The following is a 14,801-nucleotide window of genomic DNA, read 5'->3' on the forward strand; positions in this document are numbered from 1 at the left end:
ATTTGTGGCGTTTCGGAATTAAGAGAGAGATTATAAATTGACGCGTGCTTGCATTTTTATTTAATCTTGAACGAATCAGCGTGGGCCTGGAGAAGTTTAAAGCTTGAGTGAGTGAGTGAGTGAGTGATTCGCGACTGCGTGCAAGATACACACGCCTTTAAGCTTAAACACACACAGAGAGATCAGTTCTTCATCGCAGCATTTGAGCGTGATGGTGCAGTGCGCACTCTTTTGATCTTGTTGGATCATCATCTCCCTCTAATCCAAGACTCACCTCCGACAGAACCACCTCCAGCTCATCAACGAATCGGCTACATCAATTCATCAAAGTGAGGAGGAAGGTGCAAAGATGGCCACTATGAACGGCATCAATGGTAATGGAATGGCATCCGGATCAAATGGCATCTCTGGTTTATATGCAACATCTCAGCCAAAGATCACAATGCGCTCTCTCACATCTGATCGTGCTAACTTTGTGCTAGAGAACGTTGATATGAGCTTTGCCAACTCTCTACGAAGAGCAATGATTGCCGATATTCCAACATGCGCAATCGATATGGTAGAAATTCAGAATAATACAACCCCTTTACCCGATGAATTCTTGGCACATCGATTAGGTATGATCCCTTTGATCAGTGCAAACGCATCTCAAGTTTTGGTTGATCATCGTGAATGTATTTGTGAAGAAGGATGTGACAGATGTAGCGTTGAATTAACCCTCCATGCAAAATGCGAAGAACGTGGAATTATGCCCGTTACATCCAAGATGCTAATCAGATCGAATAGTCTCGGTCAACCTTATGAAAATGAACCTGATATGGATATGGGCTCAATGGGTCCAACGCCAACAGCACAAAGGTCTTTGGATTTCGGAAAACCGATCGGATTCGATAATCCAAGACAGGATGGAATCATGTTGGTAAAGATGCGTAAAGGACAAGAGTTAAAGATTCGATGTATCGCACGAAAAGGATTTGCAAAAGAACATGCTAAATGGTCACCTGTCAGCACAGTCGGATACGAGTATGATCCGCATAACATCCTTCGGCATACGGCATATTGGTATGAATTGGATGCAAAAGCTGAATGGCCTCTAAGTGAAAATGCAAGGGAAGAAGAGCCACCTCCAGAAAATGCACCGTTTGACTATAACAGGAAGGCCAACCGATTCTACTTTGATGTCGAAACTGTTGGAAGTATGAGTCCTGTGGAAGTCGTAGAGACCGCTTTGGGAATTCTTGAATTGAAAACTGCTCAAGTTGTACAAGAGTTGGGTATTCTGATCGATGGACCAAGCGAAGAAGATGAGATGCAAAATGGAGATGCTGGTGAAGGGGGATGGAATCAAAACGCTGGCAATGGGGGCGGCGTATACGATGGCTATGGTATGAATGGCGGAGGTGCAAGGGGAGGTCCAGCGTATGATTATTAAACACGATGCCAATTAAGATGTCGGAACAATGTACTTTTTTCCTAAAACTCAAATTCTCAACCCCCAAAAAGAAAGCCTTTACTTTTCTGGCTTGCAACACACATAAATTACCATGTAAAAATAGGCAAAGCGTCACTTTTTCTCAATCATTGATGCATTTCGAAATAGAGACTGATTATATGACGAGTTTTAGGTGCACGAAAACATTCGTTACTGAATGGTAAGAGGTTGACCATTGTGCGGAAGTATGGCCGGCTGTTGAACCGTGACAAAGCTTTTCGTTGATGTCACATATCATTCCATGTTCTATTGTACATAATTTTTCCTAATTGCTTGGTCGAATTACAATCGGTCAAATCGAACTGAAATAGATTTTTATGTCACTTTCCCAATTAAGTTTTCCTTCTCCTCTTTCCTCTTACTCCCTTCTCTTGCCACCACATTTTAAGCTCAAAGGATAAACTACACCGATCCTTTCCCTTCACCGCATACATCCTTCAGCAAGATTCTTAATCTACCTAGAACAACTCTATCTACATTTTCATTAATCACCGTTATATCTTTCCTAATCAATTCGTGCTGCCCATCGCAGAATGTCTTCCTTAAAGAAAAGACCAAAAGTTGAGTCCAACCAAATTGACCGTGGCTGGATTGACTTAAATTCGTTTCAAGAAAAAATAGATTCAATGCATGATAATATTCTCATTCATCTCTGTCAAGACTTTAAGGGAAAAATCTATTAAGTACTTACCAATGAAATTTATTAAAATCCTCATTGGAATTGCTTGAGCCCTGTTTGAAAAGTGTGAGAAAGAAAAAGGTCTATCAATCTTCTCATTTCGACGACCAAATCTATATAATTCACCGTAAGTCCATCCACCATGAGGTGTGTTACATTGTTAAACTGATAAATTCAGGGCTTACATAAGCCAAGCCAGCACGTGTTATCGGCTGAGGCCGTGTCCCTTTTTATGGCTTACGCTGAGCTTTAGATTAGCGATATGCTTCCAGTAGCTTCTCTAGACATTATTAATGTATTTTTTTTAGCTTGACTCTTAATTAAAGAAAAAAAAAAGTGGCACAATTCCTACCCTGCACAAAGCCAGTATAAATCTTAACCGTCTTATGCCGATTGATTAGAATCGGGACATACAATAAATAAGAAGATCTATTGCAGATAATTTTCTGACTCAAAGGGAAACTCCACCCCACACCATCACAAACAACATCAACGAAAATCCTTGTGGTCACTCGAAAGGAGGGTATATCTTGACATACTTTGATATCAAAGTGGTCAATTTATATCTCAATCACTATATCTCATCAAGATTGTCTTCTAGGACATCTCCTCAATCATAATTGGCTCAACACAACGTAGGCCGCTTAGGCGCCTCCCTTGTGTTTGCAATTCATAAGCCATCATGCCTATCTCAATGGCTACAAAATTGGGTATACAATTCGCTCGTTTTGCCGCTGCTTCTGGAAACGCAGGATCGTCTGGTCTTCGTGGAGCTTTGAATAATGCAGCTTCAGGTTCATCATCTGCTACCTCTTCTTGGACGCAAGGCTTAAGCTCAGGCGGTGCTTCATCAACCAATGGCGCAGGAATCGGTGGTGCGAAATTTCATGCTGGAAGGGGTGCTCACTCAAGCTTTCAGCAATCTGGACGTGCTTTGGCAAATGCAAACGCAAGCTCATCCAACGACGGCAGTAATTCTATCGGAGACGATGACGAAGATCTTGCAGCCCAACAAGCACGCATCCATCGACCAGGACAATTACACAGAAGCGGTTTGATCGGCAGACATATCAGTCAATCACATGCTCGCCTTGTGCGATCAAAACGTGAAAGCTACATCACATCCTTGCCAGCGCTACAATTGATCTTACCAAGAGCAGAGCATTCGCTTCTCAATAGTTCAGCAAGTCCCGCTCACGTTCGTACGCTCACCAATGATGCTTCCACAAGCTCGCCTCAGCCAATTAAGGAAGCTTTATCACCCTCGGAGGAAAAGCCTATACTACAGTTAGAGAATGCAAATCAAAAACCAACGAAAACAATCCAAAAGCGAAGACCCGGACGTAGTCATAGTATGGGTGCCACTGTTGGAAGACGAACAGGATTACTTGGTAATTCTGAATCGACCGACCTCGGACCGATGCTCAACGACGCATCACGGCCTTTCTCACCTGTTCGTATAGAAGAAAGTCAATCTCGGTCGCCTGAAGAACAATTGATACAACAAGCTATAGAGGAAGAGGACAGCGGGAAGATGAGAAGTGCAGTCCATACATATCGCAAACTCGATCCATCCCGACAATCAGTCTCAGGATTCAACAAAGCCTTGCAAGCCCTGCTTCAGATCATTTATACTGATGCAGAGAAAGATACCAATGACATCGTTGCCACTTATTTGCAGATGATCGAAGCCGACAAGCGCCCTAATGCGCGAACGTGGGAACTACTGACAAGGGCATTATGTGAACGAGATCTGATTTTGAACTCTGAGCACATAACCGGAAAAGATGATGAATCTTTTGATCAAGCCTTTTCTCTCTTCAAGCTAGCTCATGCCTCTGGAGCTGGAGGATTTTTTACCCAGAGACCTTACAACAAATTACTTTTGTGTTGCTCTCTGCGAGGAGACACCGAAAAAGCGTGTGATGTCTTCCAGCAAATGGCTTCAAATAAGCACGTCGAAATCGATCGGTCAACGTTCAGATTTCTATTAAATTGCTTTGCCAAGGACCGCAGGTTGCAAAAAGACGAGTCAGAACAAGAAAGAGACGCGAGAATCATATCACAGACCCGGCAAATCTTTGAAACCTTTGAGCGGAAGAGAGCGGTGGATAGTATTGACAACAGCAATGACAGCGGCTTTTCCCATTCCTCGGTTATCTGGAATACTATGATAAAGATTCATTATGATTGTAACGATATCCCGGGCGCTTTGATGCTGATTGAAAAAATGCTCACAGACTCTTCCGCTCCATTGCCAACGTCTTCAACATCTAGAATCATTATCAAGAAGCTGCTGGAGAAAGGTGAATCTGTGGATGCGATGAAGTGGGTAAACAAAATCATAGACAGTCAGCTTCAAGCAAAAGGAGACAATGCTCATGGACACGCTCGCTGCCTACCTTTGCCTGTAGTAGAATATCCTTCTATGGACACAGCGAATCGAGCAGGGATTGAAGATTTACCGCTAGTTCAGATACTGAATCGCGTAGCCTCTGGATTCATTGAAATTTATCGAGACACGAAGCTGGACGAAGAAAGTCGCAAAAACCTTTATTCTTCGGTCAGGATAGCCTTACTTGCGAACAGTCACGTATTCGATGACTCCATTCTCAAGAATAACGTGGAACTGACTTCAACACTCATGGATGATTCTTTGCAATTGATCTTGAAACACTCTGAGCTGAACGATAATACAACTGGCGAAGACGAGATATTATCTGCCGACTTGGCTAAAGATTCCCGGTTCTTTGCCAGAACGATCTTGATAAAAGTTATTCAACCATTAATTGAATTGAGGCGATTCCAAGACGCAATTTCGGCATTCACTTATGCTATTCATTATCATTTGCTTTTACCAGATGTTCGTAGTCGCGTGGAAAGGGTAAGGGAGGAGGGAATGCATGTTGCCGATTCGGTCTTTGCTATACGAGATTCGGTCAAGCTCCTCACGGGAGACAATGTTCCACAATTGCATCGGATTGGAAAACCCTTGGATGCTTCCGAGAGGGAACAATATGCTTTTCAGATGCTTGTCGCCTCTGTACAAATGCTTGTTCCTTCTTTAGTGCCACTTCATCAATCTGAAATCACGGAGGACCTCAACGAGCGAGTGGTGGAATTGTATAATGTCGTCAGAGGACAAGTCGCACCTGAAGATCTCCCATTCAGCTCGAAAGACTGGTCTACTTTGCTCGATGTTTTCGCTGCCCATGAAACAATGAAGGAAAACGGCTTTGACCGAGATTCTGGTTGCATTATCCTTTTGGAAGATTTGGCCAAACTTCCCAGAGAGACAGTTCAAGAATTGGATTTGACAAGAGTAGGCACGATCGCGCTAAGCAAATATCCTTCAGATGCAAATATGCTTTTGGCAGCTATCGACCCCTCCTTAGCTCAGCAAATAATGGAATCATCACCAGAGGCAAGATTATCTCCAGATGGAGGCAGTAATGCTGATGCAACATCAGAGGCTACAACAACATTAACATTTGAAAGCATTCTGGACGGCTTTACCTCACCACCTTCCAGCATTGGCGAATCGGTAGCCCAGCAAGCATATGCGCCTATCCAGCTGATTGATGAAGACTTGTGTGCTGGTTTGTTGGTGCAGAATGCAGGCTCGCGTAGATCAAAATTCTCTCAAGCAATACCAGCCGATCCAGAAGGTGCATATGACAGGCTTATGACGTCCATTTCCGAAACAGGCACCTATCCTACAGTTCGATCGATCGGTGCAATGATGGTTACTGCTGGAAGGAATGGCAATTTAGATCGCGTTCAACAATTATATGTTGTTGGTTGCCATGTAGTAGCATCTCTTGGTGGCGACATTGACTGGCAACAATGGTCTTGGGCTTCGTTGGAAAATGAAATGATTACAGGATTGGCACATGCGGGCGAAGCAAAAGCTGCTTCGGATCATAGACATCGATTGATCAATGCTGGTCATGTTCCGACGGCAAATGCTTATGCAGCCTTGATCACCGTTGTGCGTGACACAACAGATGATGCAATGATTGCTGAAGAATTGTATCAAGAGTCACAACGATTAAACGTTGAACCGAATGTCTTTTTGTACAATACGGTTATCAGCAAGTTGTGCAGGGCCAGAAAAATGGAGAGAGCTTTGCAATTATTCGAAGAAATGCGTCAAAGGGGTCTCAACCCTTCTAGCGTTACGTATGGAGCTTTGATCAATGGCTCTACTCGAATTGGGGATGAAGCAAAAGCAGAAGAGTTGTATGCTGTCATGGAATCTGATCGTATGTTCAAGCCTCAAGCACCACCTTTCAACACGATGATTCAATTCTACGTTCATTCACAGCCGGACCGATCGAAAGCGTTGGCATATTATGATAGAATGTTGCATCACAATGTCGAGCCAACAGCACACACGTACAAACTTCTTTTGGATGCTTACGGTACCATTGAACCGGTTGATATTGTCGGAATGCAGGATATCTTTGGAAGATTAATTGCTGCACGAAAGGTAAATGTAGATGGTGCACACTGGGCATCCGTCATTACTGCTCATGGTATACACTGTCAGGATTTGCAAAGAGCGATTCAAATCTTTGATTCAATCCCTAATCATGTTTCAACTCGAAGGTCAAAGCTAAAATTGCCCGATGCGCTCACGTATGAAGCAATTTTGAACGTATTCTTGACGCATAATAGGTTTGATCTCATGCAAATATATTTTGCCAAATTGCGTCAAAATGATATCCATCCAACAGCTTATCTTGCCAATTTGATGATCAGAGGTTTGGCATTTGCTCAAGGCGTGGAACCGGCTCGTGATCTGTTTGCAGAAATGCACGATCCACCGATGGGCGTTGCAGCAATTGGTAATCATCCACCCAATCATCGTCATCATGCAAATGGTGCGCATATCAAGTCATACGAAGCACAATCAGCCGGCGATGGACTTTATGGCTTCCAAAATGTTCTTCGTGAACCTTCTACGTTTGAAGCAATGATTAAAGTGGAAATGCAATTCGGTCAAAAGGAGAATGCGATCGTTTTGTTGGAACGTATGAAAGAACGTGGTTATCCACCTGCAATTATCACGAAAGCATCTTCTTTCTTGACTGCGGATGCACCCATTCAAGTGACAGAACAACAACCCTCGATTTGAGAGACTGTCAACAATAAACAGTTTGGATAGTTTCCAATGTATATATACATCTATACCAGTAAAACATAGTATACAGCACATGCTTAAATAGCAAACACAACACCACTCAATTCTTTGATTTCAAACATGTACTTCTATTGCAATTTATCTTACACAAAATCATCATTGGGAGATTGAGGCTCGATTGAGTACAGGATTCTTATTGATACAATTTACTACATGATATATTATAATACAACGAGTGCCTGAGCAACTCTTCACTCCATTGCTTCTTGTGAGCTTTGTTTGTTTTTCCGTCTTTCCAATGCACGCTGACGTGCCAATTCTATACGATCGGTATCATTTCTCTTTTTTCCAACAATAGCTTTCTTCCTTTCTGCTTCTTGTTTTGCTTCTTCTTCTTCACGTTCTTTCTGAAGGGCTAACATTTGTTCTTCCATCATTCTAGATTGACGTTCACGTTGTGCTTGACGAGCATCACGCATTTCTGGCAGCTTGCGGTGAGAATGATGGAGGTCATCAGGGTCTCTATCCTTATCATTTCTCCTGCTTCTTTCATCTGATTCTGTCTTTTGTCGTTTGTTCTGATTTGAGAAGGTGTTCAAACCAGCACTTAATAGACTTCGCTCGTCTACCACTTCATTCTCTTCATTAGTGCGAACATCTAGCCCTTTCTGTCTGGCTTCGTCTATTCGTGCCTTCCTTCGACTTTCGTTGTCATCGCTTTCTTCTTTTGGTTCTGTGGTTGATGCAGCAGGCCGAATACTTGCTTCTACTGCGGCTTGATGAGCGCGATCTTGCTCACCCAACATTTCCTTGAAGAAGCTTGCTGCACCTTTATTCTTTTGTCTTGCGGAACTTTCATTCTTCTTTTCATCATCTTCTGCTTTTCGTATATCTTCCATTTGTTGTTTATATGCATCCGTAACGAATGATTCTGTATTTTCATACAAATCTCCTTCTTGTTCACGTTCACGTTGAATCTTTTTCGCTTCTGCTCTTTGTCTGTCGATCTTTCTTTGTTCTGAAGCAGCAAATGAAGCAGACATGTATTTAGGATCACGTTTTGCATTCTCTTTTTCGTGTTTTGCTTGAATTGATCGTTGTCCTTCTTTCATTGAATCGTAAACGCCATCGTAATCGAATATAGATGAATCAACCGAAAGTGCTGCTTCTTCTCGTGCTCTTGATGCTTTTGAAGCTGGAGCTGCTCCAGCAACTAAGCTAGAACCGCCTTTCTTTGATGAAGATGGTTTGATGGATGTGAAGTGCGTTTCTTCATCCTCTTCATCTCCTCCAAAGGGATTGGGCTTACTCGCTATTTGGGCAGTATTTGCACCCTTCACTGTACCTGGCTTTTGTAAGCCCCCTAGCGATATTTTCATCTTGCCATTTTGCGCCATCATCCACTGATGGTCATAAGAAGAATCGTTCGTATACTCCACCAAGTCCAAAAATTAAGTTGAATTGGGCCCAAGCGGATTTCGGAAGAAGAGTGCAACACTAGCTAGTATGGGCATTTACCCGCGGGGGCCGTAAGGGTATGTGCAGTGCTTGAAGTGAAGCGCTGCGCGACGGTGGGTTGAGTGTATGCGGGGAAAAGCGTATCAATAGAATCGGATCGGCCGCATAGAGTGATAAAGTGCCCAATAGCAACTTTGACCCGGTAGTAGAAGATTAAGAAGCCGTTCAATGGAGAAATACTCTTCTTCCTTGCAACGATCACTCTCTTTTACAAAAGATGTTGTCTCTATCTTTACGTGCTGCAAGTCGCACATCAATCGTACAAAACGGAAGACGATCAATCCATACTACCGCTCTTCGTTCATCTTCGCTCGGTCAAACGGCAAGTGCGAGAGCAAAAGATGTGGAAAGTAAATGGCGTGGAACGAAAACCCTAGGTGGAAAGACTAGCAATTACGTTGACGGTCAATTTGTTGAATCAAAGACGAACAAATGGATCGATTTACCTGATCCTGCCACCCAAACAGTACTAACACAAGTACCTCAATCAACTTCGGCTGAATTTGAAGAGGCAGTCTCTTCTTCTGAAAAAGCATTCCCTGCTTGGCGTGAAACGAGTCTGCTAGGACGTCAAGCTGTCATGTTAAAGCTACAAGCATTAATTCGTCATCATATGGACGATATTGCAAACAGTATCACTTTGGAACAAGGCAAAACATTCCCAGATGCAAAAGGTGACGTTTTACGTGGTTTGCAAGTTGTTGAAACCGCATGCGGAATCACTTCAACAATGATGGAAGAACGTATGGAAGTATCAAAAGAGATGGACACTTATGTACGCAAAGAACCTCTTGGTGTGACGGCAAGTATTGCACCTTTCAATTTTCCTGCAATGATTCCACTTTGGACAATTCCAATGGCTACCGTTACCGGTAACACTTTGATCCTCAAACCTTCAGAACGTGATCCAGGAGCATCCATGATTATTGCTGAGCTATGTGAACGTGCCGGAATGCCAAAAGGTGTGGTGAATGTCGTGAATGGTGCAGTGGACACAGTGAATGCAATTTGTGATGATCCAAGAATCAAAGCGATCACTTTTGTCGGTTCGGATAAAGCCGGTTCACATATTTATCACAGAGGTACGGCAAATGGTAAACGTGTGATCGCAAACCTTGGTGCAAAGAATCATGCAATTTTGATGCCTGATGCAAATCGTGAAAATGCTTTGAATAGCATCGCTGGTGCCGCTTTTGGTGCGGCAGGTCAACGTTGTATGGCTTTGAGCGTGGTTGTAGCCGTTGGTGAAACTGATAAATGGATCGATGATCTCGTTCAACGTGCAAAAGGTCTTAAGGTTTCCAGTGGATTTGAAGAGGGAGCTGATTTGGGACCTCTGATCTCGCCTGCAGCCCGTGAACGTGTGATCGCATTGACCGGAAGTGTGGAACAAGAAGGCGGAAAGATTCTACTTGATGGACGTGAATTCAAGAGTGCCGATTTCCCAAATGGTAACTTTGTTGGACCTTCAATCGTTGAAGCCGGTCCGGGAATGCAAGCTTACGAACAAGAAATCTTTGGTCCAACACTCGTTGTGGTGAAAGTAAAGACTTTGGAAGATGCAATCGAATTGATCAATGCAAACAAATACGGTAATGGATCTGCAATCTTTACCACAAACGGAGCAACAGCACGTAAATTCGAAAAGGATATCAATGTCGGTCAAATTGGTGTAAATGTACCCGTTCCTGTCCCATTGCCAATGTTCTCTTGGTCAGGTAACAAAGGAAGTGTTTTGGGAGAACACGGTTTCTACGGTCGTCATGCATTGAGCTTCTACACACAAAACAAAACCATTACCAGTCTATGGAAGAGTGAAGATGCAACGAATTCCAGAGCATCGGTTAATATGCCTACGATGAGCTAAATCTAGCAAGCGGAAATGCAATCAATGGAAATGAAATCATGTATATAGTATCAAATGCTGTGTGAATAAGGATACAAAAATTTTATGCTTTTCTTGACTTTTTGTTTTGTCCGTTTGAGCCGTTTGCTTGTGAATCTAATCTACGTTTCAATGTGACCGCTTCTGCAACTGCTTCTACCATCTTTGCAGTCTCGCCAAGGATATACTTTTCACTTAAACGCACCGTTATTGCGTTTCTACGATTCAAGCTCAAATTGTTTGATTGACCTAATGCAGGATAAAGTAGTTGTTCGTCTTCTTCGATTGAGGTGGGATAATCCTTTTTGCGTTCTTCAAGTGCTTTGAGTAGAATTTGCGTAACGCCTATTTCTTGACCATTTGCATATCGCTCAACCGCATCAAATTTAGGATTCGGTAGTCTATCTTTTGACGCTGCTTTTGTGTAATTTTCTTCCGTGAGACACAACACCCGGGCGAGAACAAGGAGGTCATCAGGCATTCCCATTGCTATTTCGCGATAGTCCCGTTTAGTGAGACCTTGATGGTCAGGTCGATAAGGCGGTTCAGGAGAAAGAGGGAAAGGATAAGTGAGAGGTGATACCTCGTCCATTCCTAACGAACAGGCCCAAGCCATCCTTGCAAGTAATGATTCTTTCGATGGTGAATTCGGAAGCAATAAACGACCTGCAATGAGCGATTCCATCGGCAATTCGACGATATCACATGGATTCGCAAGATCTACGTATCCATAACGACGCAAAAGATCACCTGAAGGTGGCTCGCCGTACGTGTTCCAGATTTGTTGTCCTGCTTCAATTCTTTTGGTAGCATGCATCTCCAATGTCTCTGTTTTGTAGAACAAGTGAGCATTATCGCATTCATAACGTGCATTTAGCATATCAGCCATGGGTACCATCGATATGTTGTCAATGGATTCATCCTCTTCGGCACCTTCTTCGTCCGAATCATCATCTGATTCATCTCCTCCGCCATTCTCTCCATCATCTTCGCCTGATCTGTCTCCATTCCCTCTATCGTCCTTATTTGATCCACTCTTGACGTGGAAAGAACGGCTCAATATCCTGCTTCCCATCATATGGAAGTGTTCCAACGAATAGTATTTGTCTAGTGCGCCTGGTTTGTCAGCCAATGTCCCGAGAAAAATGCTTGCATGTTCTTCGATATAAGGTCGTACTTTTTCAACAAAGCCTGCTGTTGCTTCTTCTTTGCCGATCTTGTTCGGTATACTTGTGCCTTTGAGTTCTTCTACTTCTGCATCTGACCAAAACATTGGTGTATCGAAGGATTGTGGAAGAATCTTCAAGTATGGTCCCCATTCCATGTTCGCTCGAGCTTCACGAACGATTGCGACCTCATTCTCATTCTGCGTGTCGTGTTCCTCTGCAGGGAAGGCAGCTATCCATTCCTTGTTCGTCTGACAGAATTCCTCAAAAGCAGCTCTTCCCTCTTCTGTTGCTCGAAAGTTCTCCCACATCATTGTCATTATCAGTCCTTGCCAGCCGACATTGACATCATCCCATTTTAGACTTGTTGATGGAGCTGCGGAGGACTCGACAACGATTGAATTCTTCTGTTGACCATCATATGCTTTGCAGAAAACACCCAGCGAGCTATTCTGAATATTCAAAAGTGTATGACGAGGAATAGAGAACAATACTTCATCATTCTCAATAGCTTCTCCTGCCACCATTCCAGTTCCCATCGTTTCGTAATCGGCAAAGCGACATTTTGGATTTAGCCATCCTCCTGATTCATGAAACCATCTCAAGAAGGATGTTTGTCGTTCATTACAGCCCTCTAACGATGAAGAGGCTTGACGAATGATTGTATCATTATAAGCCATCTTTGAGTGTGTATATGCAATGGTAAAAGGAACACCAACACTTTTAATTCGAAAAGCAGGAAGTTCTAAAACAAAAAAAAGAAAGTCTTGTCCGTATTCCGCGTTTGTTGTTATGCATTGACCTTTTTGCGCTTGCATTTTCGCGTATAATTTGACCAACACTTCCGGACATTCAGGCTGACAAAGGCTGGGAAGAAGGGTCAAGTGTATGCTAAGAAGAAGAGTGGCTTTAAATCATCTTTCATTCTCTTCCACCAAGTACAACAACCCTGACCTCTCATCAACATGGCTCCTGGAAAAGTGATCGAGATCACCATCGCTAAACGCAGTAGTGGAGGCAAACAACCTGACGGTCAAACACCATTTAACGCACAAAAGTCTGGAACGTTTCCCAAAACAATTCAACTTTCATCCGATGCAACAATCTTTGATGTAAAAAAGGCAATCGTTCAACTTAAAAGAGGTTTCACAAGTGACAGACAAAGATTGACTACCGAGGATAAACGTGCTCTGGTAGATGATAGTAAAACCCTCACACAAGAATCAATCAAATCTGGCGATACAATCTATGTGAAAGATTTGGGACCACAGGTCGCATGGAAGACTGTCTTTTTGACAGAATATTTCGGTCCTCTTTTCATTCATCCGCTCATTTATCAATTCGCTCCAACACTATGGCGCACAAAATTCGAGCATTCTACAATGCAAAAAGTCGCTCTAGGATTGGTTTTGATTCATTACCTCAAACGTGAATATGAGACTTTGTTCGTTCATCGTTTCAGTAATGCTACCATGCCGCAATTCAACATCTTCAAGAACTCATTCCATTATTGGATCCTCTCCGGTGTTCTCTTGGCCGGTGGAGTGTACTCTCCCTATTACAGCCAAAAAGCCGTCCAGGGTACAATTCAAGATAACCCAGTCTTCCTGGCAACATTCTCTGCTATCTTTTTGCTAGGCCAATTGGGCACCGGTTGGGCTCATCAAGTCTTGCGTAACTTGCGTAGACCGGGAACAAAAGAGAGAAACATTCCAAGAGGCGGCTTGTTCGAATTCGTCAGTTGCCCCAACTACTTTTTCGAGCATGTGGTATGGATCGCCTTCACTATTTTGACCCTCAACCCTGCTGCTGCTTTGTTCACCTTGGTGAGCAGCGTTCAAATGGTATTGTGGGCTTTGAAAAAGCACAAGAACTATCGCAAGGAGTTCAAAGATTACCCAAGAAAACGTACCGCAATCTTCCCTTTTGTCCTCTGAGGGCGGAAGGTCTATGATTGAAATCAAATTACATGAAAACAAAATCCGATGCAATTCGAGAAAGAGATGTAGTAAACATGTTTTAGCAAATGAATGGAATACAACCTACAATTCATCTTTACGTCATTGCGATGTTATCCAGCAGACTGCGTCTTTGACGATGCTCTGTAATTCTTCGATGGAATAAGGAGTATCGAGTGGTGGAACATGGATGAATTGAACCCGCGTTCCTTTTCCAGCTTTCTTTGCTTCGCACAAAGAGGCATAGAATATGTAATCGCACAGGAACCGACCTGCGTCTTTAGACTGTTTGAGATGTTTGTGATGCTTCTCTTTCTGTAACCATTCAACAAGTGCAGGTACGTCATTTTCCGTAAACATTTCATCAGGGAATTGCTCGTATCCTTGCCCAAAACCTCTGATTGGATCGGAATGATGACCGTTTGTAGTTTTGATTTGCATATTTTCCCTTTCTCTTTCTTCGGCTGGTGTTAATTTAGCTTCTCGTCTTAGGGTGTCAGATTGATCGGTCGCAATTGGTGCTTTTTCCTTTTTAACATCGGGTAATTGATAGCCTCTTTTATGTCCTCCAGTCTCAATCGCTACGTGATCCGGATAACCAACGCCAATATGAATCACATGATCGAAATATCCTTTCTTGGGTATGGTTATATCACGATATCCTTCGGGAAACGGTGAGCCATTCCCTTGTGGACCCAAACCAGATTTTGGATCAAATCGTTCGCTCTCGGTATCATAAAACACTTTTGCTTCTGGTGCACTTGGCTTGGATCCATGTATGCGTGGAATCAGGTCAAGTAAATGTGAATAAGCAACTGATGTTTGTATGGTTTGAATGTGAACTTTTCTCTTATCTTTTGATTCTACTTCAAGTCCATGCAAGCCTTCTGCACATAACCAAGACGGATTCTTTTCATACTTTCCGAACCTCCCGAAGCCAGTGATAAGGACTTCGAT

General features: G+C 43.0%; 7 protein-coding genes across 7 annotated transcripts; 4 read left to right on the top strand and 3 right to left on the bottom strand.

Annotated features, from left to right (window-relative positions):
* The first annotated feature begins 85 nt into the window (after positions 1-85).
* On the top strand, positions 86-1,602 carry FA14DRAFT_161751 (RBP11-like subunits of RNA polymerase). Its single transcript, XM_025499272.1, has one exon. It carries the CDS (start codon positions 350-352, stop codon positions 1,430-1,432), a length of 1,083 nt encoding a protein of 360 aa, XP_025354618.1. The 5' UTR covers positions 86-349; the 3' UTR covers positions 1,433-1,602.
* Positions 1,603-2,544: 942 nt separating this feature from the next.
* On the top strand, positions 2,545-7,466 carry FA14DRAFT_161752 (uncharacterized protein). The gene has a single exon (XM_025499273.1). It carries the CDS (start codon positions 2,854-2,856, stop codon positions 7,309-7,311), a length of 4,458 nt encoding a protein of 1,485 aa, XP_025354619.1. The 5' UTR covers positions 2,545-2,853; the 3' UTR covers positions 7,312-7,466.
* A 129-nt stretch (positions 7,467-7,595) lies between these two features.
* On the bottom strand, positions 7,596-8,525 carry FA14DRAFT_110493 (uncharacterized protein; the record flags this gene model as incomplete). The annotated part of the gene is made up of 1 exon (XM_025495917.1): positions 7,596-8,525. A coding segment is annotated over one exon (930 nt), but the record flags the coding sequence as incomplete, so codon positions are not given.
* A 478-nt stretch (positions 8,526-9,003) lies between these two features.
* FA14DRAFT_161753 (putative methylmalonate-semialdehyde dehydrogenase mitochondrial precursor) lies at positions 9,004-10,803 on the top strand. The gene has a single exon (XM_025499274.1). It carries the CDS (start codon positions 9,053-9,055, stop codon positions 10,700-10,702), a length of 1,650 nt encoding a protein of 549 aa, XP_025354621.1. The 5' UTR covers positions 9,004-9,052; the 3' UTR covers positions 10,703-10,803.
* FA14DRAFT_191389 (SET domain-containing protein) lies at positions 10,785-12,566 on the bottom strand (the record flags this gene model as incomplete). The annotated part of the gene is made up of 1 exon (XM_025501863.1): positions 10,785-12,566. One exon carries the CDS (start codon positions 12,564-12,566, stop codon positions 10,785-10,787), a length of 1,782 nt encoding a protein of 593 aa, XP_025354622.1.
* A 171-nt stretch (positions 12,567-12,737) lies between these two features.
* On the top strand, positions 12,738-13,885 carry FA14DRAFT_71452 (uncharacterized protein). Its single transcript, XM_025502749.1, has one exon. The coding sequence runs from the start codon at positions 12,852-12,854 to the stop codon at positions 13,821-13,823; it is 972 nt and encodes a 323-aa protein (XP_025354623.1). The 5' UTR covers positions 12,738-12,851; the 3' UTR covers positions 13,824-13,885.
* A 73-nt stretch (positions 13,886-13,958) lies between these two features.
* FA14DRAFT_106860 (peptidase C15, pyroglutamyl peptidase I-like protein) lies at positions 13,959-14,801 on the bottom strand (the record flags this gene model as incomplete). The annotated part of the gene is made up of 1 exon (XM_025495788.1): positions 13,959-14,801. A coding segment is annotated over one exon (843 nt), but the record flags the coding sequence as incomplete, so codon positions are not given.

Source organism: Meira miltonrushii, assembly GCF_003144205.1.
Source record: "Meira miltonrushii strain MCA 3882 unplaced genomic scaffold FA14scaffold_3, whole genome shotgun sequence".
Classification (NCBI taxonomy): domain Eukaryota; kingdom Fungi; phylum Basidiomycota; class Exobasidiomycetes; order Exobasidiales; family Brachybasidiaceae; genus Meira; species Meira miltonrushii.

What these genes read in the sequence shown, in the direction of transcription:
- FA14DRAFT_161751 (XM_025499272.1), top strand. Translation starts at nt 350, where the DNA reads ATGGCCACTATGAACGGCATCAATGGTAATGGAATGGCATCCGGATCA.
- FA14DRAFT_71452 (XM_025502749.1), top strand. Translation starts at nt 12,852, where the DNA reads ATGGCTCCTGGAAAAGTGATCGAGATCACCATCGCTAAACGCAGTAGT.
- FA14DRAFT_161752 (XM_025499273.1), top strand. Translation starts at nt 2,854, where the DNA reads ATGCCTATCTCAATGGCTACAAAATTGGGTATACAATTCGCTCGTTTT.
- FA14DRAFT_161753 (XM_025499274.1), top strand. Translation starts at nt 9,053, where the DNA reads ATGTTGTCTCTATCTTTACGTGCTGCAAGTCGCACATCAATCGTACAA.